A 22,824-nucleotide genomic window follows, 5' to 3' on the forward strand; every position below is an offset into this window, starting at 1 on the left:
AGAAGAAAGAAGAAAGAAGAAAGAAGAAAGAAGAAAGAAGAAAGAAGAAAGAAGAAAGAAGAAAAAAGAAAAAAGAAAAAAGAAAAAAGAAGAAAAAAGGAAAAAAGGAAAAAAGAAGAAAAAAGAAGAAAAAAGAAGAAAAAAGAAGAAAGGAGGAGGAGGAGGAGGAGGAGGAGGCTTCTGAGGCAGCGGCTGAGGGAGAGGCTGCGGAGCTCCATCACTCCTTGCAGGAGAACCCGGACCAGCAGTGTCCGGACTCTCGTCCACCCTTCTCTTCTTGGCGGGCCTGTCCCGTGCTGAAGTAAACGAGGGGGAGCGCCGTCTTCTCCTAGATCCACGACTGGAGATCGTAATCACCGAAGACGTGTTACCAGATATCCTCGACGTCGAACTGAGCGTCGACCTCGTACGGCGTCTCCTCGTCGTTCGGCGTCCCCTCGACGTCGAACGGTGGCCCCTTGACGTCGAACGTCGGGTCGACGGAGAGCCGGAGACGGAGAGCCTCTCGACGTCAACGGTGAACGATGTCTCCTCGACGCCGATCTCCTTCGCCTCGATGGCGATCTGTGCCTCGACGGCGATCTGTGCCTCGACGGCGATCTCCTTCGTCTCGACGGCATTCGCCGGTGTCTCGGCGTCTATGTCGTCGGCGTCGATCCATGAGTCGACGGCGAAGGAGACGAGCGGGGTCGCCTCAACGGCGAGCTGCGCTCTCTGTGGGGCTCGGTACGACGTCGATGGTGTGTCGACGCCGACTGTGGAATCCTCGACGGCGACCTAGTCCTAGGTCTCGCCGGCTCCGCTCTCGACGGCGAACGTCGAGAACGCCGAGATCCAGAGCCCTGGATCGACGGCGAACACACCGGTGCTTTACCTCTCGCCGTCGACGTCGTCGCCTTCGACGTCGAACGCGACCTACCAGCCGGTAGGTGTCGTTTCTGCTCCTTTTTCTGCCCGGAGGTCCCTCCAGTGGCTGAAGCATGGGCAGGGGAAGGGGAATGGGAACCCCCATGCCCCGAAGTCCCACCTGTCCTCTGCTTCTCCTGTCCCTGGAGGCGAATCTTCTCTCTGTCCCTCAGGGTCCTCTTGGAGAAGGTCTTGCAGATGTCACATGTAGCAGGGACATGTGAAGATGATAAGCAGAGGATACAGACATCATGTGGGTCCGTCTTGGCCATTTTCCTCCCACACTCAGGGCATTTATCAAATAAAGCCATGCTAAGAGTGGGTCAAACTGCACCAAATTGCAGGATGCAGTAGAGAAAGGCTCTAGACGTCGAATGAACAAACTTTTCTAACAAAAAAAACAATTTTTAACCAAATAACCACCCAAAAGGGTAGAGCTCAAGCTCCAGGGTCCTGCTAGCAGGAGCCGGAAAAAAGAACTTAAAGTAACTTGCTTTGGCTGTGCATCCTGGGATACCGGGGGTCTCTGGAGAGTTCCTTAAAGGCACGGTATCCTTTTAGCAGACACATAATGACAGCCTATAGGGCTTGTCTGTCCACCCCTTCCTATCTATTGTTTAAAGGGATTTTGGTGAAGGGAGTGTGATACAATAAAGGAACATGTCAGATGTGAATAAAAATGACATTTAAACTTTATTTTGGCTTTTGTGTTCACTTCAGATGAAGTGCTGGCCAGTGCAGCCATATAGTATTAGGCTGTATTATTTTGTCTGTCTCTTAAGTGTCTTTGCAGGTTTGCAAATGCAGGACACCTTAAGAGATATTTTGATTGCTCCGGGGTCCCCGCACATGGGCGGGACTATTCATAGATTATGACTATACACAGAGATCCCCTACTACAGAACTGCAAATACACAAAAAATAAGTGTTTTGCACACTTCTGTCATTGGGCTACATGTGGGCTACATCTGGGTGATATTTGTGCTGCATTTGGGCTCTTTTGTCTCTGGTGGCCATCTTGGGAGATTTATTTGTTATGAAGTTTCCTAATTTCCTCATTTACTGCAGTCTCCTCAGTAGGAAATACTTTCAGTTTTTTACTTTGATTCCATCAAGAAGGCATTCAGATGTGTCACACATTTGCCATAAATTCAGAATGTTAGAACTCTAGTTGCTTATTAGATCACTGTAGTAAAGCTACTGCTCACCAGGTGAGTCTGCTGCTGGTATTGAAAGTGCATGTTTCAGTCTGCATGTCAGAATTTTTTAATGAAATAGAAGAGGATTTGATAAGTCACTCAAAATGTGCCCTAATTTTTCTTTCTGCAGCACTAATCATACTTTCTATAGCAAAATGAACCCCCTCATTTTGTTCCTATCAAGATGGCTTCAGGTGTGCAATAGTTTGTCATAAGTAGGACAGTTAGCGCTCTAGTTGTTCTTTAGAACACTCTGGGAAGCTGCAGTAGAACACAGAGGAATCAACTGACAGTCTCTGCCCTTGTTGGATGTACATGTTTTACTGAGAATGTCAGACTTCATTCTCACATGACTGAGAAAGATCATGTGAATTTACCGAAAATATGCTCTCAGTTTAGCTTATAGATCACCTTCCAAACCTCTGTGGGAAAAGCATGAGAAAATAGTTCCCTCAAACATGATTCATGATATCACAGCAGAAGGCTTTTTCACATGGTAAAATCACCTTACACACCACAATTCCTAAAATGAGTATGGTACCATCAACAAATGATTTATAATGTAACTAAAGTCTTAAAACCTTCTATTAACTGCAATGCTTTTTAATGAGGTGCTATCATGTATATTGGTCCCAAGATGGCTGCCAACACTTCTTGGATGAAGTACTGACAGCCAATCAGATCTCACAATGAGATGTGTGGTTAGGCTCCGCCCAGCTATATTGAATATGCTACTTACCAGTATGCATCTGTTCTTGGCATGTAGGGCTGCTGACATTCATATCTGTGCATAGATCGCCGCCTAGTGTTGGGTCCGGATGTTTGCACGTTGTTGTCCTGGAAGAGTCTTCGAAGTATCACGAGATAGGTGACTCCTCCCCTGGACGACAGTGCGCATGGGCATCCTCTCCATCCTTAGATTGTTTTTCGCCATTGTGGCAGTGATGGAGTAGATGCAGTAAGTGATGACCATGCTATACAGTAATTCTGAGACCTGCAGCTGCTACAGGCGCAGAGGAGGAGGGTGTGCGATATGAATGTCAGCAGCCCTACATGCCAAGAACAGATGCATACTGGTAAGTAGCATATTCAGTTCGAGGCATGTGGGCTGCTGAATTCATATCTGTGCATAGAATACATAGCAGTACCTCCTATTAGCGGCGGCTACCCGTGCCAGCTGCAGCAGTCTGAAAAAGAGTTTTGAGAACAGCCTGTCCTACAGCTGCCTGCTGTTTTGAGTGTACATCTACGCAGTAGTGTTTGGTAAATGTATGTATAGTGGACCATGTGGCTGCTCTACAGATTTCCTGTAAAGGAATGTTTCCTAGGAAAGCCATGGACGCCCCTAACTTTCGTGTTGAGTGGGCTCGTGGGGGAATCGTTAATGTGCGTTTAGCTTTTTGATAGCAAATTTGAATACATTTAACGATCTATCTGGCTATCCCTGCTTTGGAAATGGCGTTGCCCTTGTGTTGTGGAGAAAAGGCAACGAAAAGTTGTTTTGTTTTCCTAAAGTCTTTAGTTCTGTCTATATAGTACATGAGGGCCCTCTTTACATCTAGTGTATGGAGCATTCTCTCTGCGACATTTTGTGGACTTGGAAAGAAAACAGGCAGTTCAATAGTTTGATTCATGTGGAACTGCGATATCACTTTGGGTATGAATTTGGGGTTGGTACGTAGTGCAACTCTGTTTGCGTGAACCTGTATGAATGGTTCTTGAATGGTTAGTGCCTGGAGTTCACTAACTCTTCTTAACGAAGTGATTGCCACTAAGAAAGCTACTTTCCAGGTGAGGAATTGAATCTCACATGAATGGAGAGGTTCAAAGGGTGGACCCATTAATCTGGTGAGGACCACATTGAGGTTCCACACCGGTGCCGGTGGGTGTCTTGGGGGAATTACTCGTTTGAGTCCCTCCAGGAAGGCTTTGATGGCAGGCACTCTGAATAAAGAGAGGTGCTGCCTGTTCTGAAGATAGGCTGCTATCGCAGTTAAATGGATACGTATTGAATTGTATGCCAGATTGCATCGGTATAAGTGTAAGAGGTAACGGATGATGTTTTGAATGGATGCGTCTAGCGGGTTAATGTCATTGTTGTTGCAGTAAATGACAAACCTATTCCATTTAGCCGCGTAGCAAGCTCTGGTAGTGGGTCTTCTGGCCTCCTTGATATCCATACAGTCAGGTGGCAGGTTTAGGTAGCCAAACTCTAAGACTTCAGGAGCCAGATTGCCAGGTTCAGCTGTTGCGGATCTGGGTGCTGAATTTCGCCATGGTTCTGCGTTAAAAGTGCGGGTTTGATCCGCAGCCTTTGATGCGGCACCACGGAAAGTTCTAGAAAGGTGGTGTACCATGGTTGGCGCGCCCATGTTAGAGCAACTAGGATGAGTGTCAGTGAGTGTTGTCACAGTTTGCGTGCCATTAGCGGTATCAATGGCGCCGGGGGAAAAGCGTACGCAAATCTGCCGGACCAGTTCATCCATATCGCATTGCCCTGTGACTGTGGATGTGGGAGCCTGGCGGCAAAGTTTTGGCATTTTGCGTTTTCGTTTGTGGCGAATAGGTCTATCTCTGGATGACCCCACTGTTGGAAGTACGGTTGGAGTACTGACGGATGTAGCTCCCACTCGTGCATCTGGTGGCTGTGTCTGCTGAGCAGATCCGCCATCTGGTTGTCCTTGCCGGGGAGGTGTTCCGCCATGAGGAATATGTTCCTCTGAATGGCCCACTTCCACATGCTCTGTGCCAGATGAGACAACTGTGGAGAGTGTGTTCCTCCCTGCTTCTGTATGTAGTACATGGCAGTCATGTTGTCCGTCCGGATCAACACGACTTTGTTGCACAAGTGTACTTTGAATGCCTTCATGGCTAGGAAGATTGCCATCAGTTCCAGAACGTTGATGTGCATCTTCCTTTGTTGTGTCGTCCATAGTCCCTGCACTGTGTAAGTGAGTACATGAGCTCCCCAGCCCTGGAGAGAGGCGTCCGCTGTCAGTATTATCTGTGGAACCGGCTCTTGGAACGGTCGGCCCTTGCAAAGGTTTTGTGGATTCCAACAATGCAGAGAGTTGTATGCCCGACAGCTCACCAACACTAGGTCTTTTAACCCCTTGTGTGCCCATGACGAGCTGGACTCGTCATGGGCCGCGGTTGCGCTGTGCCCATGACGAGTCCAGCTCGTCATAAACCCCGCCCGCTAATGTAACGGCCGGCACAGGGCGGGGAAAGGGCGTGGCACACAAGGGGTTAATTGCCCGTGAGCCTGATTCCATTGACGTGCCAAGCACTCCTGAAGCGGGCGCATATGAAGTCTCGCGTGCGGGACTATGAAAATGCAGGAGGCCATCATGCCTATCAGCTGCATGAACACTCGCGCTGGAAGGGAGTGTTGAGGTTTGAACTTAGCGATCAGCAGTTGCATGCTGTTGATCCCCACTAAATTCGGCTGAGCTGTGGCTGCCAGAGTATCTATGGTCGCGCCCAGGTACTGTCGTACGTGTGCGGGTTGGAGATGTGATTTTGGGTAATTTAGTGAGAATCCCAGACTGTGAAGAAGGTGAATGGTGAGGGACATGTGGCTGGCACATTGCTGGGCTGACTTTGCCTGAACAAGCCAGTCGTCCAGGTAAGGGAAGACGTGAATGTGTTGTCTCCGTAGATGTGCCGCCACAGTCGCTAGGCATTTGGAAAAGACCCTGGGTGCTGTTGTGACTCCGAAGGGGAGAACCTTGAACCGATAGTGATGGCCTTGAATAGTGAACCTGAGATATTTTCTGTGTGAAGGGTGTATGGGTATGTGGAAATACGCATCTTTTAGGTCCAGTGTGGCTAGGAAGTCTCCCTGACTGAGCAGCGGGAGAACCTGCTGTAGGGTGAGCATATGTAAATGCTCTGAGAGAATGTATTGGTTGAGGGGTCTCCGGTCTAGTATAGGTCTGAGCGACCCGTCCTTTTTTGGGATTAAGAAGTACAGAGAGTACACCCCTGTCCCCTGCTGGTTGACGGGCACGACCTCTATTGCACCTTTTTGCAGCATACTTAGCACTTCCTGCTGCAATAACGCCAAGTGCTCTACGGACATAGGACGGTGCTTTGGCGGTATGTTGGGTGGAGTGGACGTTAATTCGAGACAGTAACCGTGTAGGATAATGTCCCTGACCCACCTCTTCTGGTGATGGTTTTCCACGTGGACAGGAACCGCTGGAGTCTCCCCCCGACAGGTGTTAAGTGGTCGGGGGGCAGGGAGAGGGCGTCCCTGTTTGTTTTTGGGTGAGGACCTGGTGTTTCCGTAACCACGTCCTCTGCCCTTGGTGCTGGAGCCACGATATCTACCTCTGTTGGTTTTATCATAGGTACTCCGTGTGCCTCCTTTAGTGTATTGCTGCTGTGACCCCTGGCCTCTAGCTGCTCCTCTATTCCCAGGGCGACGAAAGGAGCCACTACGAAACTGCTGCGTCTGCAGAGCCCCCATTGATTTCGCAGTGTCAGTATCTTTTTTAATTTTCTCGAGGGTAGTGTCAACGTCAGGGCCGAATAAGTAGTCGGGGTTGACTGGTTGATTTAAGATGTTGTTCTGAATCTCCGGCTTGAAGCCTGAGATTCTCAACCATGCGTGTCGTCTCAACATGACGCTTGTATTGATTGCCCTTGCTGCTGTGTCGGCAGCATCCAGGGCGCACTTGATGGATGCATTGGTTAGGAGTTGTCCCTCTCTGATGAGGAGCTCCGCTGCCTCTTTGTATTCATCTGGCAAATGTTGGAGTAGTGATTCTAGTGTGTCGTAGTGGGAACGATCATAACGGGCCAGGAGTGCCTGTGTGTTGGCAATGCGCCAGATGTTTGCTGCTTGTGCTGCAATCCTTTTGCCTGATGTCTCCAGCACTTTGGACTCCTTGTCTGGGGGAGGAGCATCACCTGTTTGCGAATGGGCTCGTTTGCGAGCGTTAGCAACTACCATGGAGTCCAAAGGTAACTGACCCCTAATGTACATAGGGTCTCCGGGTGCAGGCTTGTATTTGTTTTCAATCCTGGGGTTTAGCACCCGTGCCCTGGTTGTTTCCTTAAAAATGTCCTTTGCAGGTTTGAGAACTCCTTTCAACATGGGCAGAGTTTTGACCGTTCTTTCGGAAGAAGCGAAAGTGTCCACCAAGAAGTCTTCTTCAACAGTGTCAGAATGGAGTTCTACTCCATGATTGGCAGCAGCCCGTTCTATGAGGGCATTGAAGGCAGCAGTGTCCTCTGTGGGAGATGTCTTTGTGCTGTAAAGCTGCGTGTCATGGCTATCTGGCGCGGTACCCTGGTCTGTAGGGTCATCCCATGCCTGATCTGGGTCTTGCAGATGCTCATCAGGATCGACATCCCCAGGGTAGGTGGTATCATCTCCCATATAGTCCTCTACTGCGTCTGTCTCTGAAGGCGTAGGAGAAAAGGACTGGGGATCCTGATAGGAGGGTTGTAAGCGTTCATGAAGAACTGGTTCCGACCCCGCTGGCAATTTGTGCTTGAGAGGTATTCTGTAGGAGTCCAAGCCCCTCTCTGGCGAGATCTACCGCTTGCGGAGCATCAGTTTACCAGTGTTGGCGTCGATGAATTGTGGCTGTGAAGGCTCAGAATCTGTGTGTCATGGAGACGGGGACTGTGTCTGGCGGACACGTGTTCGGATCTCGAACATCTTCGGCGCCGTGGACGGCGGCAAGCCAAAAGTGATGTTGGTTGGCGCCAAGGGTGCCGTTGAAGCCTTGTGCGGGTCGGGGCCCGACGTGGATCGGAGGGCTGCCCGTTCCCTGATGCGTTGCAACGACGCCGCGACTTGTTGGATGGAGAACGCGGAAGGCTCTTTGGAACCGGTCGGCACCTTGGAGGTAGGCGTCGACTGCTTCGGAGCCATGGTGTCATCGATCCGAAGAGAGGTATCGACGGTCGTTGGAGTAGACGACTTGGCGTGTGCCGCTGTCTTCGACGTCGACGCAGATGGGTCGGCCATTTTGACTTTGGTGGTCGGGGCCGACGGTTTCGGTGCCAGAGGCCGAGGCGCTTTGGGGGGTCCGAGGGCCTTTTTCTTCGGGTCGGCACCGATATCCGCAGCAGTGAGTTCGGCGCCAAAATCCCTTTTACTGCGTACGGGGCCGACGGCCTTGGCTGGCGTCGAAGGCGTGGAGGGCTTAGAGGCCTTCGAGCCGATTACAGTCAGTTTCACTTTTGGTTTCGGTGGAACTGGTGCGACGATTGGTTTCGGTTTCGCCGAAGGGAACCCAGTCGTATTTGTTAACAATGGCTCGTGCGGGATGTTGGAGGCCGGGCCGGAAGGCGGGGCCGAAGAACTTAGAGACTGATCTCGGGTAAGGCCCGGAGGCGATCCCTCGACCTGAGCCTTATGATGACGCACTTTGTCGGACTCCGTATCGACGGGTGGGCCTGGCTCTTCGCTAGAGCTATCTTCTTCGGCCCCAAAGGCCTCATCGTAGTCTCCTACCTCGTTGATGACTTCTTCCCTTTGAAAAAGCACCTCATCGTCGTCTTCCGATCAGGAATCGTGTTCGGAAGCGGGGCTGGAGTCTACTTCTTCCACGCTCTCGGCGTCCTCGTCTTCGGTGCTGAAGATGTTGGCCGGGGCAGGCGCCGATTGCTGCGCTTCTAATCTCGCCGCCCGTCGATTCCGGAGAGTCTTTTTCGATCGGAATCGGGCACAGGCCATACATTTCGACTCATCGTGATCCGGTGAGAGACATTTGTTGCATACCGGGTGGACGTCGATGTGTGGGTATTTTGCGTGGCATAAAGGACACCGTTTGAATGGAGTCCTCGATTCCATTGTCGATGGAAGTTCGATGTTCGGACCAAAGGGATCCGAAAGGCTGGAAGAAGGTTCTACAGTAGTAAAGAAACTAGTCGATACCGAACGGGAACAGTACCGACGAAAACTAAAGGCCTTTTGGCCTTAGACTGAATTTTCCTAACTTGAGCTAAGATAAGCACATCCGAACCCAATGGCGGAAAAAAACAATCTAAGGATGGAGAGGATGCCCATGCGCACTGTCGTCCAGGGAAGGAGTCACCTATCTCGTGATACTTCGAAGACTCTTCCAGGACAACAACGTGCAAACATCCAGACCCAACACTAGGCTGCGATCTATGCACAGATATGAATTCAGCAGCCCACATGCCTCGAACCTATCTTTTTAACTCTAATTTTCTCAGGAACTACTGAACGGATTTACACCATTTAAGCAAAAGGCACGAGTCTGAAATGAGGACTACCTCTTTGCCAAATTTGGTGTAATTCCATTCAGCAGTTCGGGCTGTAGCTGCGTCAACAGGTCCTATGGGAAAATGCATGGGGAAAACGCGTTTTTGGACCCCCTTTTTTTCTCGGCCCCCGCTTGACGAATCACTGTGAAATTTTCAGGATAGGAGCGGACCGGAGCTGGCCAACAGTTTGGAAAATTTCGCGAAGATTCGTCAATCGGTGCCAACGTTATTCCAAATAGAATGTTGCGGATTTCCTATGGAAAATAGGTCCTAACTATAACTACCTACTGGCGACTGCTTTGTCTGCTGTGGGTGTGAAATCGGGTGAAGGGGCAGAAGGAGTAGTTCCCCAGTCTGAGTCTGCAGAGGTGGAGATTGAGGGTAGAGAGAATAATAGTAAAACCACCAATCCTGTGCCTAATACTGAAGTCCAGCTAGCACAGTTAATGGCATCCAATGGAACTCTGGGAGATGTAGTCCCAATTGTATCGATCAGCGAAAAAAACAAAGGCTAAAGCATAGTTATAGTTAGGAAAACTTTATTCTTTCTATACAAATCCAATTGAAACTGGGCACACATTCAAAATTTTGAAGTTATGGCGGCAAGATGGCGGCCGGTCACTCGGCTGAGTGAGCTGGGCGTACGCTCTCTCCCTGTCAACTATCCCGATCGCCGATTATCTTTTGCTTCTGGGGAGGAGAATATGTGAGCTCCCTCATCTGGACGCGACAATCGAAGACACTCAAGATATTGTCGGTCATGTTGTGGGGGTCGTCGCTGCTATGTAATCGACTTACTAGCAGGATCCTGTCTCTCTGGCTCGGCTCTTCTGCGTACTGCTCCGGCCATCACTGCTTGTCTCACCGGTTTGGATATTCCTGTAACAGTATGCCTCCGAAAGCGCCGGGGAGGAGCTCAGTGGCAGCAGGGAATCGTGCGCAGGCAGCCCAGGCAGCTGCTCCGGGGAAATCGACTGGCACAGAAGTGGAGTCGCCGGTCTCTCAGGCAGACATGTCAGCTGCTGGGGGCCTGGATCATAGTGAGGTGGCGCCCACAGCACCGGCAAAGACTTGGCGGACTCTTCCTGCAATGTTTAAGGCACAAACTGGCAAAGTGAAGACCCCGCTGGGAAAGAAACAATGTGGACAGCCGGCGCCTCCATCCTCTAAGCCCCTGGACGCTTTGGTTGTGGAGAAGGTAGATGCTGTTCTGGTACCTGCGGGGCCAGCTTTGTCTGCTGTGGGTGTGAAATCGGGTGAAGGTGCAGAAGGAGTAGTTCCCTGGTCTGAGTGAGTCTGCAGAGGCAGGGATTGAGGGTAGAGAGAATAATAGTAAAACCACCCATCCTGTGCCTAATACTGAAGTCCAGCTAGCACAGTTAATGGCATCCAATGGAACTCTGGGAGATGTAGTCCCAATTGTATCGATCAGCGAAAATGGGGCCTCTTTAGAACCAAAAATCAATGGACTCCTTCCCCAGAGTGCTCTGGTTAATCATAATGGAAGCGCAAGAGACTTAGAAGGGGGAGCCAAATTCTATTCCTTGTCCGAGTATACTGGTTCATCGGAGGAGGAAGGATCGAATAAAGACTGGACTGATGATGACAGTGAGCTCTGTGACTGGCGAACCAATGATGTACTAAGGGCAGAAGTTTCGCCCCTTGGTCCTCGTACAGTTCAAGTACGAAGCCAAGTTCACTGGTATGGGATTATTCCTTTTCTACACAATCTGGCTTGAGGGGTCACCCCACAGATTTGGGGGGGGCTAGCGGGCCTAACCCCTCCCAGCCGCCCCCTGTAGAGATGACACTCTCGATTATCTACCAAACTATCATGACCCATCGTGAAGAATCTCGTCAGGAGAGTGCGCGAACCCAGGGTGCATGTCGGAGGATGCAAAATTCAATTCGTAGAGTGGCCAAAACATGCTCTGACATTGCTTCTAGGATTGTTGAGGCTGAGGAGAGAATCTCCACCTTGGAAGATGAACTGTTTACTCAGAAGGGTATCACAGATCTCATTAAAATGCAAAGGGAGGATATGCTCTGGAAGATAACTGATCTTGAAAATAGGGACAGGAGGAACAATCTCAGGATTCTTGGCATTCCTGAACGGAGTGAAGGGTCGGACGTCAGGCAGTTTATTGTGGAACTATTCACCGAAGCGTTTCCCGATATTAAGCAGTGGGACTGGCGACTTGAAATTCAGCATGCACATCGCTTTCCATTTAAGCAAAGGCAGAGGTCTACCCAGGCCGAGGATAAGCCTCGTGCAATACTAATATGTTTGAATAATTATCTAGCCAGGGAGAAGATCTATGACCTAGCTAAACCAGACAGGAAGCAGACAGGGAAAGGTTGCGAATTTTTGGTCAGACCAGATCTCTGCCCAGCAACCGTGGAGCGGAGGTGGCAGCTCCGCCAGTTAATAGCACCCTTTCAGTTGAAAGGGGCTCAAGCATTTTTACTTTTTCCCTATAAACTGAAAAAATTGTTCATCAGGGTCAGACCAAATTTTTTGCTTCTGAAAAAAGGTAAAGGAGTTCCTGAATGCAATTTAGTCACTGATCTTTGTTTGCTTTCAGATGTTTCTCTTTTCCAGGAGCACAGGTCTTTTGAGGCGGGTATGGGCCGATTGTATGGGAAAATTGCTGTTTTTCTTTGGGATTTTTTTCCCTTTTTGTTTTTGGTTTCATTAGGCTCATCCCCATATAGTTGTTTACGGTCGGGGGGAGGCCCCCGGGAGAGAGCGGGGTGTACCAGCTCTTTCTCATCACAAGGACTTCGGTGCTGTTGCCCTATAAGGGGGGTGGGCGGGTTCCGGGGTGGGCGGGTGGTGGTGTTGAAGGGGGGGGGGGGGTTAGGTCTGAGGCAGGGGGAGGGTTGGTGGGGGTTCACCAAATGCTTGAATTTGAGTCTGAGTCGTAGTACTTACTGTGTTTTCTTTAGGTTTTGTACACTTTTAGAATATCGGTTCAAAATTACTATCGTTATACAGTGGAGATCAGGTTTCTTTTCGAATTCAAATGGGGCAGGGTTAGCGGTGTCTATGTTCTTGAAACATATGTGATCTTAAAGACGGCAAAAAAAAGGGCCCTTTTTTCTAAAATTGTTCACGCTATGCAAATAGAAGTACTTTGTCTACAAGAGACACATATGCCCTGGGACAAACGGAGCTATCTGAAAATCCCCGGTTATGATTTAATTGGATGTTCTCAACAGACGTCTATGATCAGAGGGGTGGCCATTTTGTTGAAACAGGGGGTTGGATTTTGTAGTAAAACCTGTCAGGATAGTGCAGGCAGATGGGCAATAGCTGAATTAGTGGTTAACAATAGATCTCTAACTATCTGCACTATATATGGCTCAAATCTAGACGATCCGGAGGTGCTAAATCATCTGAATCTAGAATTAGCATTGTGGCCAACCCCAATCTGTGTTTGTGGAGATATGAATATTAGTCTGCCTGGGGATTTCAACTTAGCCGGGGGTCATAAAAAATATTTGGGTAGGAAACCCAGGGTCTTTAGGGCTCTTCAAGCATTAATCCAAGAACATTGCTTGTCTGACCTTTGGTATCGCCATAATAAGGATCAAGATGGTTACACATACTATTCTGCCCCTCTTAATAAAATGGTTCGCTTGGACTATTTTTTTAGGTCGGACCAGGTAGCAGAGGTGGCTCCCATCTGTGCCCCCCCAGGAATTCTATCTGATCATAATCCTTTGATTGTAGAATGCCCCTCTTCTCGTAGGGCCAGTGTCCCTAGGACCTGGACATTTGAAAGGAAATTGTTATTGGAGCAGGCCTACCAGGATCATATGAGAATGTGGTTAATTGAGTTCTTAAACATTAATAGGGGCACTACTTCCAACAGTATAGTCTGACACGCTCAAGGCTGCAGTACGTGGGGAGACCAAAAGCTTTGAAGCCTTTTGGCGGAAAACTGTACAGGAGCAAATTAAGGGGCCTATCGAGGAGCTTGGTTTGGCAGAGATGGAATTAACACGCATAATTAAGGAGGGTCTCGATATAGCTCAAAGTCGGCAATCTGTCGCTATAATCCAGTCTAAACTTCTGGAATTTTTCGGGCAGGCTTTGGCTGCTAAATACCTGCAGTACCGTTCGATGATCTATGAATTTGGGGGAAAATCTGGCAGAATCTTAGCGAAACGGCTTCAGCAGAAGAGCTTGGTTAACCGTATTATCAGAATTCAAGATCACCAGGGTAATGTTCATGATACACCGGAGGGTGTCATGGGGTTTTTTCAGGAGTTTTATACTATACTCTATACAGAGGAGAATCCTGGCTCTGATATCGAACCTAAAGCCCGGGGTTTCTTTCAGGACATCGATACCCTCCAAGTTACAACTCAGCAGAACGAAGATCTCTCTGCCCCAATCGAGTGGGAGGAGGTTGAGCTGGCAATTAAATCACTTGCTAATGGTAAGGCCGCTGGTCCGGATGCCATCCCGGTGGAATTTTATAGGGCATTCCTCACGGAGATTCGGCAGGACATTTTATCAGTCTTCAGGACATCACAGAGGGGTATTATACCGGACTCGTGGCGTCAAACCACGATTGTTCTTTTTAAGAAGAAAGACAAGCCAGAGCTAAACCCCTCATCTTTTCGACCTATTTCCCTGATAAATACAGATAGTAAAATATATTCTAAAATTCTATCTACCAGACTGGCGCTGGTAATTATTCCATTGGTTTCACTGCGCCAGCATGGCTTTATCCCGGGCAGGAACACGGCCGACCATGTCCGGCGGGTCATTGCACTCCTGGATTGGGCTCAAGTGACTGGCTCCCCCCTCGGAGCGATCCTGTTGGACGCCGAGAAGGCGTTCGACAGGGTCGCCTGGGGGTTTCTATGGGCAGTTCTCCGCTGGAAAGGCTTTAGTAACCACAGTTCATTCGGGCCATTCAATAGCTGTACATTTCTCCAGTGGCAACGCTGCGTATTTCTGGCCTAGTCTCTGCGTCCTTTAACATCAGCAGGGGCACTAGGCAGGGGTGTCCCTGCTCGCCCCTGCTCTTTGCTCTGCACATTGATCCCTTCCTTAGTAAGATTGAAGGCACTGTTGATATTTTTCCGGTTATGGTTAATGTAACAGAGTATAAGACGCTGGAGTAAGCAGACGACATCATAGTCCTTACCAGGCCTTCTTTGATTTAAAGACTCTAGCAGAACAGTTTGGTCGGCTGTCAGGTTATAGGCTCAATGTCACAAAAACACAGGTTATTCAAACATCTGCTATGGGTCCCCTCCCAAGTACCCGTGGGTTCCTGAAGCAATTTATCTAGGGGTCAAAATTACTGCCCTAGTCGGCAATATCCCAGATCTTAATAGCCTTCCGACTATTGAATCAGTTAACTCTAAGTTGGGAAGACTGGATAATCTACATCTTTCTTTATATGGTCGATGCAATGTTCTTAAAATGTTGGTCCTCCCAAAGTTCTTATACCTATTTAAGACCATCCCACTGGAGTTTTCACAGCAAAGCTTGGCTAGGGATGAAAGGATTTGTTATAGATTTCTCTGGGGATACCGCCGGCCACGCAGAGCTGCCAAATGGATGTGCCTTTCTAGAGATCACGGTGGTTGGTCAGTCCCGAATTTCATATTATATTATTGGTCCGCCATGCTTCAACATTTTGGGCTGCCATTGTTGGGCGACAGTGCTAAGGTCCCGATCGCTAATAGACCCACTATTTATGAACTAGGAGCTGGGGGATGCTGCTAAGGGGGTTTTGACGCAGATTTTAGAGCCAAGTTACTTTAAGAAGACAAAGTTTAAGGTCATTGGGGCTATGTTCTCAGTTTGGCGTAAAATTCGTCGTAAAAGGTCAATTTCAAATATTAACTTCTATACTCCCTTTACGGCTGCTCGACTCCTGCCTGCTATTTTTCAAGATCAGGTTATCTATAGGTGGCAGTCATTGGGGTTGGGAGTCATAGGTGACCTAGGCATTGACGGACAAATGGCCTCCTTCTCCTTCTTAAAGGATACGATTCATCTTAGTACCCATGACTTCTTCAAATATCTGCAGATCAGAAGTTTCATAGATAAAATGCAGCATCAAACCTCCAACCTCTTTGACAAGGTTACTCTATTTGAATTAATTCAAAGAAAGGCTAGAATTGGGACATTGTATCAATATTTGCTAGCTGGTCTTCCCGATGATCTTGCACTACAGAATGCCAAATGGGAAGGCAAATTGGGTAAGACTGGTGTGGATATATGTTTGGCATTGGAGTTAGCAAGCTATGCCTTAGTGTCTGGGAGTCTGCGTACCCAAAGCTATATGGCACTATTCGATTTATATTATACACCGGCAAAAATTGCAAAATGGGGGGGGTTGCATGGGCAATTGCTGTGCCAGATGCAGGGTTCAAGCTGCTAACGACCTACATATGTTTTATTTTTGTCCAAAGTTGGGGGTTTTCTCATCTGATGTTGAGTGTTTTATAAACTCTATGTTTAATATTCCGTTCAGTATTTCTCCTCAGATTGTGATAATGGGGTGTGAGGGTATTGCCCCGGTCGGAAGGACAAGGCATGTCTCTGCCTTTCTGTTTATAACAATGTCTTTAATCCGGCTATGTATTACATCACAGTGGCTTAGTTCCGAAGCCCCTACTTTCTTTAACTGGAGATCCCGGATTCTTGCTCTGCATAATCTGGAGTCTTCAGTTTATCTGAGGCGGGGTAGAAGGAGGTGTGAGTTGGGCCATAAGATTTGGGCTCCATTGGAGGAGTGGCTCAGGCAATTAAGGGGGGGGGGGGAGGGGGGAAGGGGAAAGGAGAGAAAGAAAGAAAAACCCTTTTTTTTTTGTAAAAGTCCTGCCCATTGTTTGTTTTCCCCACTGTATATGCTTTGGAATGTATGGATTCTAGTGGTTTTTTCTAAACAATCTCAGTTTGCTGTAGTAGTTTGTGTTAGTATGTCTACTACGACTTCTCTCTTTTTTTTTATCTATGTACTCTTGTCAAGCATTAAAAAACATTTTAATAAAAAATGAAGTTCTAACTTTTATTTATAATTTAAGCTCAACCTTCAAATTACTACAACTCACACACCTCCGTTCACGGTATTGTCAACTCCCTAGCCACACTACATTAACCTCTTCGCTGCGGCCCAAATTCCGCCGCAGCGTGCTGAACATTCCAATTGCGTGAGTGGTCATGACGGCTCCCGGCCGTCGTGCGCACACGCCCACCGTGACTCATGACGGCCGGGAGCCGTCATGAGCATGGAAGAGGTTAACTATAACTTGCCGCTCTATCATGCACAGTGTTCTCACAATTAGTGTCATTTGTGATGTCTTAAGTGTTGTAACTAACGCTATACTTTTGACATATTATAAATGACGTAATATGAAAGGGTAAAAGCTGAGCATCGTAAAGGTGCGAGTTATGGCATCAGAGTGGCTTGTCATACAGTGTCTTAGAGTGGAGGGGATTGACTGGAGTAGCATGGAGTGTCGAAGATGGGTGGGGAGTGTGGAGTGGTGTGTTGTAGAGTGAACTGGTGTGTCAGAGCGGAGTGGTGTGTTGTGGCGTAGAGTGGGGTAGATTGTAGTGGCATGTCAGAGTAGAGTAGAGAAGAATGTCGGAGAGTGTCTTCAAGTGGATGTGCGTATAGGGAAGTGCCATAGAGTGAAGTGCATATGGTACGGTGGAGTGGGGTGTGATAGGGTAGATTGGTGTTTCATTAAAAGGAGTGGAGTGGCATACAGTGGAGGTGCGCAGAGTGGCGTGGCACAAAGTGGCGAGGCGTGGCGCAGAGTGGAGTAGCGCGGCGCAGAGTGGTGTGGAGCGGCGTGGTGTGGAGCGGCGTGGTGTGGAGCGGAGTGGTGTGGAGCGGAGTGGCGTGGTGTGGAGCGGAGTGACGCGGTGCAGATGACGTGGCATGGAGTGGCGTGGTGCAGAGCGACATGGCATGGAGTGAAGTGGTGCAGAGTGGAGTGGCGCAGCAGAGAATGGCGCAGCAGAGTGGCGCGGCATGTGATAGTGAAATTACGTGTCAGATTGGAGAGCGCAGAGTGGAGCGCTGCCGAGTAGCAAGTCGGAGAGTGGAATGGTGTGCAATGGCTAAGCATATAGGAGACTAGAGTGTTGTATAGTAGAGTGGTGCACTGTGTTAAGCGGAGTGGCATAGTGTTGTAGAGTCGAGCGGAATACATTTTGTGTACAGTGGCATGGAGTATTGTAGTACAGTGGTGTATAGTGCCGTAGTGTGTTACAGAATAGAGTGAACTAAAATGGTGTGGAGTAGGGTGTTACTGAGGGAAGCAGAGTGGGATAGAGTGCACTGGAGTTTCTAAAAGAGGCACAGAGTGGCATCGCATGGAGCGCAGTGTCAAATCATAGAATGGAGTGATGTGGAGTGGCGTGTAGTAGAGTGGAGTAGCGTGTCGTGAGTGGTGAGTCGTAAAATGGAGTGGGGTGTCGTAGAATGGGGTGGGGTGTCGTAGAGCGGAGTGGGGTGTTTTGGAATAGCTTGTTATACGGTTTGTTTGTGAGGCACAGCGTGGGGCAGAGCGTTGTGGAGTGGCAGACCGTAGTGGCATGTTGTACAGTGGAGTGGCGTGGCGTGGCGTGTCAAAGTTGTGTGTCGTACACTGTTGTAGAATGGATTTGATTAGGGCAGAATGAAAGGGAAAAGAGTGGAGTGGCGTGTCACAGAGTGGTAAGGTGGAGTGGCATAGAGTGGAGTCGAGTAGAATGGCATGGAGTGTTGTGGAGTTGGGTGTGAGAGTAGAGAAGCATGTCAGAGTATTGTGGCGTACAGTTTCGTTACGAAGTGTTGTGGTGTACTGTGTCACTATGCAGCATCATGGCATATAGTGGCGTGTCATACAGTGTAGTGGCATATGGTACAGTGGAGTGGCGTGTGATAGGGTGGAATGGCGTGTCAGACTGTAGGGTGTCGCGGGGCGGCATGTTGCCATGGGGCATAGGGTTGAGTAGAGCATTGTGAAATGGCATAAAGTGTAATGGAGTGTCGTACAGTAGAGTGGAGTGGCGTACGGTTTCTGAGAGTGGTAGATTGGAGTGGCGTAGAGTGAAAAGGGGTGTCGTAGACTGGAGTGGCATGTGGTAGATTGGACTGTCGTGGAGTGGCTTGTTGTACAGTGGAGTGGCGTGTCATACAGTCGAGTGGACTGGCATGTCAGAGTGGTGTGTGGTACAATGTCTTAGAGTGAACTGGGATGGCATAGAGTCGTGTGGCGTGTCACTGAGTGAACTGGGATGGCATAGAGCGGAGTGGGCTGTCGTAGAGCGGAGTGGGCTGTCGTAGAGCGGAGTGGGCTGTCGTAGAGCGGAGTGGGCTGTCGTAGAGCGGAGTGGGCTGTCGTAGAGCGGAGTGGGCTGTCGTAGAGCGGAGTGGGCTGTCGTAGAGCGGAGTGGGCTGTCGTAGAGCGTAATTTAAAGATACCTAGCGAGAAAATTACTGAACGGATGTGGATCAAGTTATTTCCTGAAGAGGGGAAGACTTATGGAGTTAATATCTAAATGCAACAAAAGAAATCCTATTCCTATTGCAAAAGGTCTGATCTAAGAAGATTTTCAAGATTTTCCAGTATTCGGGATCAGGTCTTTCACACAAGTATCAGTCATGGTGGTCGAAGGTAATATTTCCTCACACAGAAACAACACACTTAAAGTCTAAGCCTGATACTGCACCTGGGGGAAAGGTGCTCAGAGTAGGAAGTTGAAAAATAAAGGTAAACCTCATAATCTGCAATGATACAAATGAGCTCTCACACAGGATTCCCATACGCTACGTGCAGTAGAAATCTGAGATATGGTGGCCTCTAAGAGAGGTGGAGTGTACAGCATATTAACCTCACAGGCAGAAATTCAGATATTTTATAATGAGGTACACTAGTTATTTAACAGTTTATGCCTTACTATTACTAAGGACTCCCAGCCTCATGACCTCGAGTGATACAAGCATGCAAATTTAGAAAATATCCAGTAAAGTTTTTTTTTGTTTGTTTTTTTAAAATCAAGGAACTAGTAATGTGATTGCCAAGCCTAAAAGTGATGATGCCATCACATGACATTATTCTGCCCTCCATGTGCACTTTTGGATATTAAAAACAGAGCTGTTGACTCTTCATCTATGCTGTATACTCTCAACAGTATTTACCAAGGAACTGAGCAATGTGATAGAAACATTCAACCCATGGTGAAAAGAGAATTCTTTTCTGGTGAGATCAAGTTACAGGAAAGCGTCATTCTCAAGGTAACTTGGTGAAATAAATAGTATCAGACTACAATGAATGGAACTGTATTCTACTCATGTGACGAGGACTCAACACATCAACATGAGTTGCAGTTATTAAACCTGAATGCCAAAAAATCCATCAAATAAGGTCACACTCTACACCTCCATTTAATGTTAGCAATCATTTTTAGACTTTGAAGAAAGCAATGTTTTATCAGTTATGATTATAGTTCTGGGAAGTCACTCTGCACCTAAGCTATAAGGAAGTATGGGTGTCTGCCCCCTTACATTGTGCTTTCTGAATTCTGAAAATATACACATACGATAATAAAGTTTACATACATACAAATGTTTGACTGTCAGTATTCACAGAATCACAAGAATAGTATGAGTAACCAGTATTAACAGGGTGCAGGCATATATCATTAAGGACATCGAATCACTAAATGGAGGCTCTAATAACGAGCTGGCCTAAACACCAGGAGATTTAATTAATCATAAAGCCATGCACTCAAGAATCTCTCCATCAATATAATTCCCACATTTCCTAACTTCAGATTCATATTTGAGCTCCAAGTGCAATGTTGTACCTGAATTCACAGGGGTGTGTCGTTTCCAATGGGCTTCCTTGACCTTCCTCGACCCCCGAATCATCAGCACTGTTGGCACAGGGGCTACCTGTTCTTTTCACTGGGTGATGGACATGTTGTGGAAGGCCGTTCTCAATTGCGTCAGTGGTGTCCCCCAATCTATCCTCTATGGGTCCAGCCGCTTCTCCTCCTTCTTCTTGGCCAGCAGCTTCAGTGCTACTAAAAACATGCGGCGGTTGGCCATTGCCTGCAATGTCATTGTAGCCACCACCTGCTGCACGAGCATTTGGACTCTCGGGTGTAAAGCGGTAGAAGTCCAGGGGGGCTGGAATGCCCTCGCTAAAGTTACAATTTGAATGGTCTCCGGGGGTGTTTCCCGGAGAGCGGGTCCGAAAGGACTGGTCCTGGGGCTCTGCGTGGGGATCCCAACTCCGGGGGTCCAGCTGCCCATTGAGCCTGTCCATGACATCACTCAGCGGTTGTCCAACGCTCTCCATAGATGTGTCCTTCATCTGCGGGATACGAAGGCTCATGGTACTCAGCTCCCTGGGGTCACTCCTGAGAGCCAATCCTTCCTGTGAACCCATAACCAAAGTTAGTCCACTGTCCATGTCACCAGATGCTGCTGTAGAATCCTCAGTTTCCACTGATGTTAGAGGTGAACGGCTCGCACTGTCCCCCGATCTGGGTTTCCTTTTTTTGATCCCTTTCTTCTTTTTTCCCAATCTGTAGAACAAAAAAGCAACTTAAAGTTTACCATGATAATAAGAATGGCTTACTAACATGCCCCTCAAACTGCTGTAAAGAAACAATCAAAAGTATGAGCAGGGTGTTGGTCTATATCAGAGCTGATCTCTAGAGAAAACTTACATTTCTTAGTAATAACAATCCAGGCTGAAGGCGGCTCAGAAAAATGTCAGATGGGGAAGATAAAGGAGCTGTAGGTCTTGCCCTCTGATATAAATTAAGAAATTCACAAGGTGAAGCGACACAACTAGAGCAGTAAGTAGGGAAGAACCAAGGTAAAGAAGGACAGAGTGGTACAGAAGTAAAGAAGAGAGGAGAAAGTAAAGGTGCAATCATGGCATTTCAGGAGGGATTTGCTGGAAAACAGACAGGTTACATTTGCAGGGAAAGAAGTTTGATGCTTCGGCTAGGAGGCACAGGAATGGAATTAAACACAATAAGAGGTTGAGGTAAACAGACATCCAACATCACACAAAGAAGAGGAATTAATAGGAGGTGGAACTTGTGAAGTTATAAAAAATAAAAAAAATGTTTACAATTGCACAATAGAAAATATGGGGACTTTCACACAGATATGTAAAAAAAAAAAAAAAGAGAAACAAAAAGGGTTCAGACAGTCATCTTGGAAAGTCGATTATCCAATAAATACCAATACTGCAGCAATCTTAGATGTTTACAATCAAGTCTAATCGATAATTCTAGTTCATTTGCGCTCACCACCAGCATTCACTCCCCTCTAACATTAAAATCAGGAGTCAATTTGCGGTTTAAATCAACACACAGTCTTTAATAACACACTTTAGTCCACATTATATTTGCATATCCTACAAATGACACTTCCCACTTTATATAGTTGCGAGGCACATACTACTACAAAAATGTTTCCCAATTTCTGAAAATAGTACAAAACGTTTGCTTAACTCTCTTAACTGACACCATCAGTCCACAGCCAGATATGTTCATTAAAATGGAGCTAGATCTATACTTATTAACCTCAAAATATCCAGGACAGGCGCTCTGCATGCCAATGAAGTGGTGGCAACCTTGGCTCTGGAGAAATGAACCACTGGACTTTAAGGAGGCTGCTTATTAGCCAATGAGAAGTGTATGTTAATACCGAGGGCTATCCATCGAGATATGGTCAGTTTCTGCACCGCCTTGTCTTTCTTTGCTACAGATAACCCCACAAAGAGATGATAGTTCGCCCGATGGTCACTGGTAGGATCTACGTAAAAGTTCGGTGCTCTTTTGGGGGATCAATTGATGGAGTCTCCCATCCTCTTTAGAGGGACAAGACAGAGTAAAAATTAAAGAAGAATGATAGCTTGTCTGACATGAAAAGGTGTCACTACTTTTGACATGACCACAGCTTGAGTTCCTAACACCAGTTCGTCCACAAAAAAGGTGGCATAAAGTAGCTGAACAGAGATGGCCTGAAGCGGATGTATGTAGATTCTTCGCATACCATTACTTCACATGATTTTAGTGCAATGTTTTTACTTAGCATAAACCATTACTTCGCAAGTTTTAACTGCACATGCATTTATAACGCAAATGGTTATAAATGTACTATGGTTTATGCTAATTTAAAACATTGCACTAAAATCATGATTACACTACACTACCTTACACTACTTAAACACTACTACACTACCCTAAACCGTAATACACTACCCCCTACACGACCTTCCCCCTGCCTTGACCATACACTCTAACACTACACGACCCACCGACACTACCCTAAACCCTAAAACACTACCCTACACAAACACCACACCACTACCCTAAACCCTAAAACACTACACCCTGCATGACCCTCACCCTTCCCCCAGTCCGCACCCTACACTACAACACTACCCTGCACGACACCCCAACACTACCCTA

The 22,824-nt window shown here is 47.6% G+C and overlaps 1 protein-coding gene across 7 annotated transcripts in view; it reads right to left on the reverse strand.

Annotated features, from left to right (window-relative positions):
* PLEKHM2 (pleckstrin homology and RUN domain containing M2) overlaps positions 1-22,824 on the reverse strand; it is a 416,125-nt gene that overhangs the window by 142,686 nt on the left and 250,615 nt on the right. For all 7 annotated transcript variants that reach the window (XR_014962413.1, XM_085608943.1, XM_085608947.1 and 4 more), the window contains one exon: positions 20,194-20,919. Coding sequence is in view for 6 of the 7 variants with exons in the window: in XM_085608943.1 (XP_085465069.1) it covers positions 20,194-20,919 (726 nt within the window). In the remaining variant the exon portion in view is untranslated. The remainder of the gene's footprint in view (positions 1-20,193; positions 20,920-22,824) is intronic.

The sequence above is a fragment of the Triturus cristatus genome, chromosome 1_2 (assembly GCF_964204655.1).
Source record: "Triturus cristatus chromosome 1_2, aTriCri1.1, whole genome shotgun sequence".
Classification (NCBI taxonomy): Eukaryota; Metazoa; Chordata; class Amphibia; order Caudata; family Salamandridae; genus Triturus; species Triturus cristatus.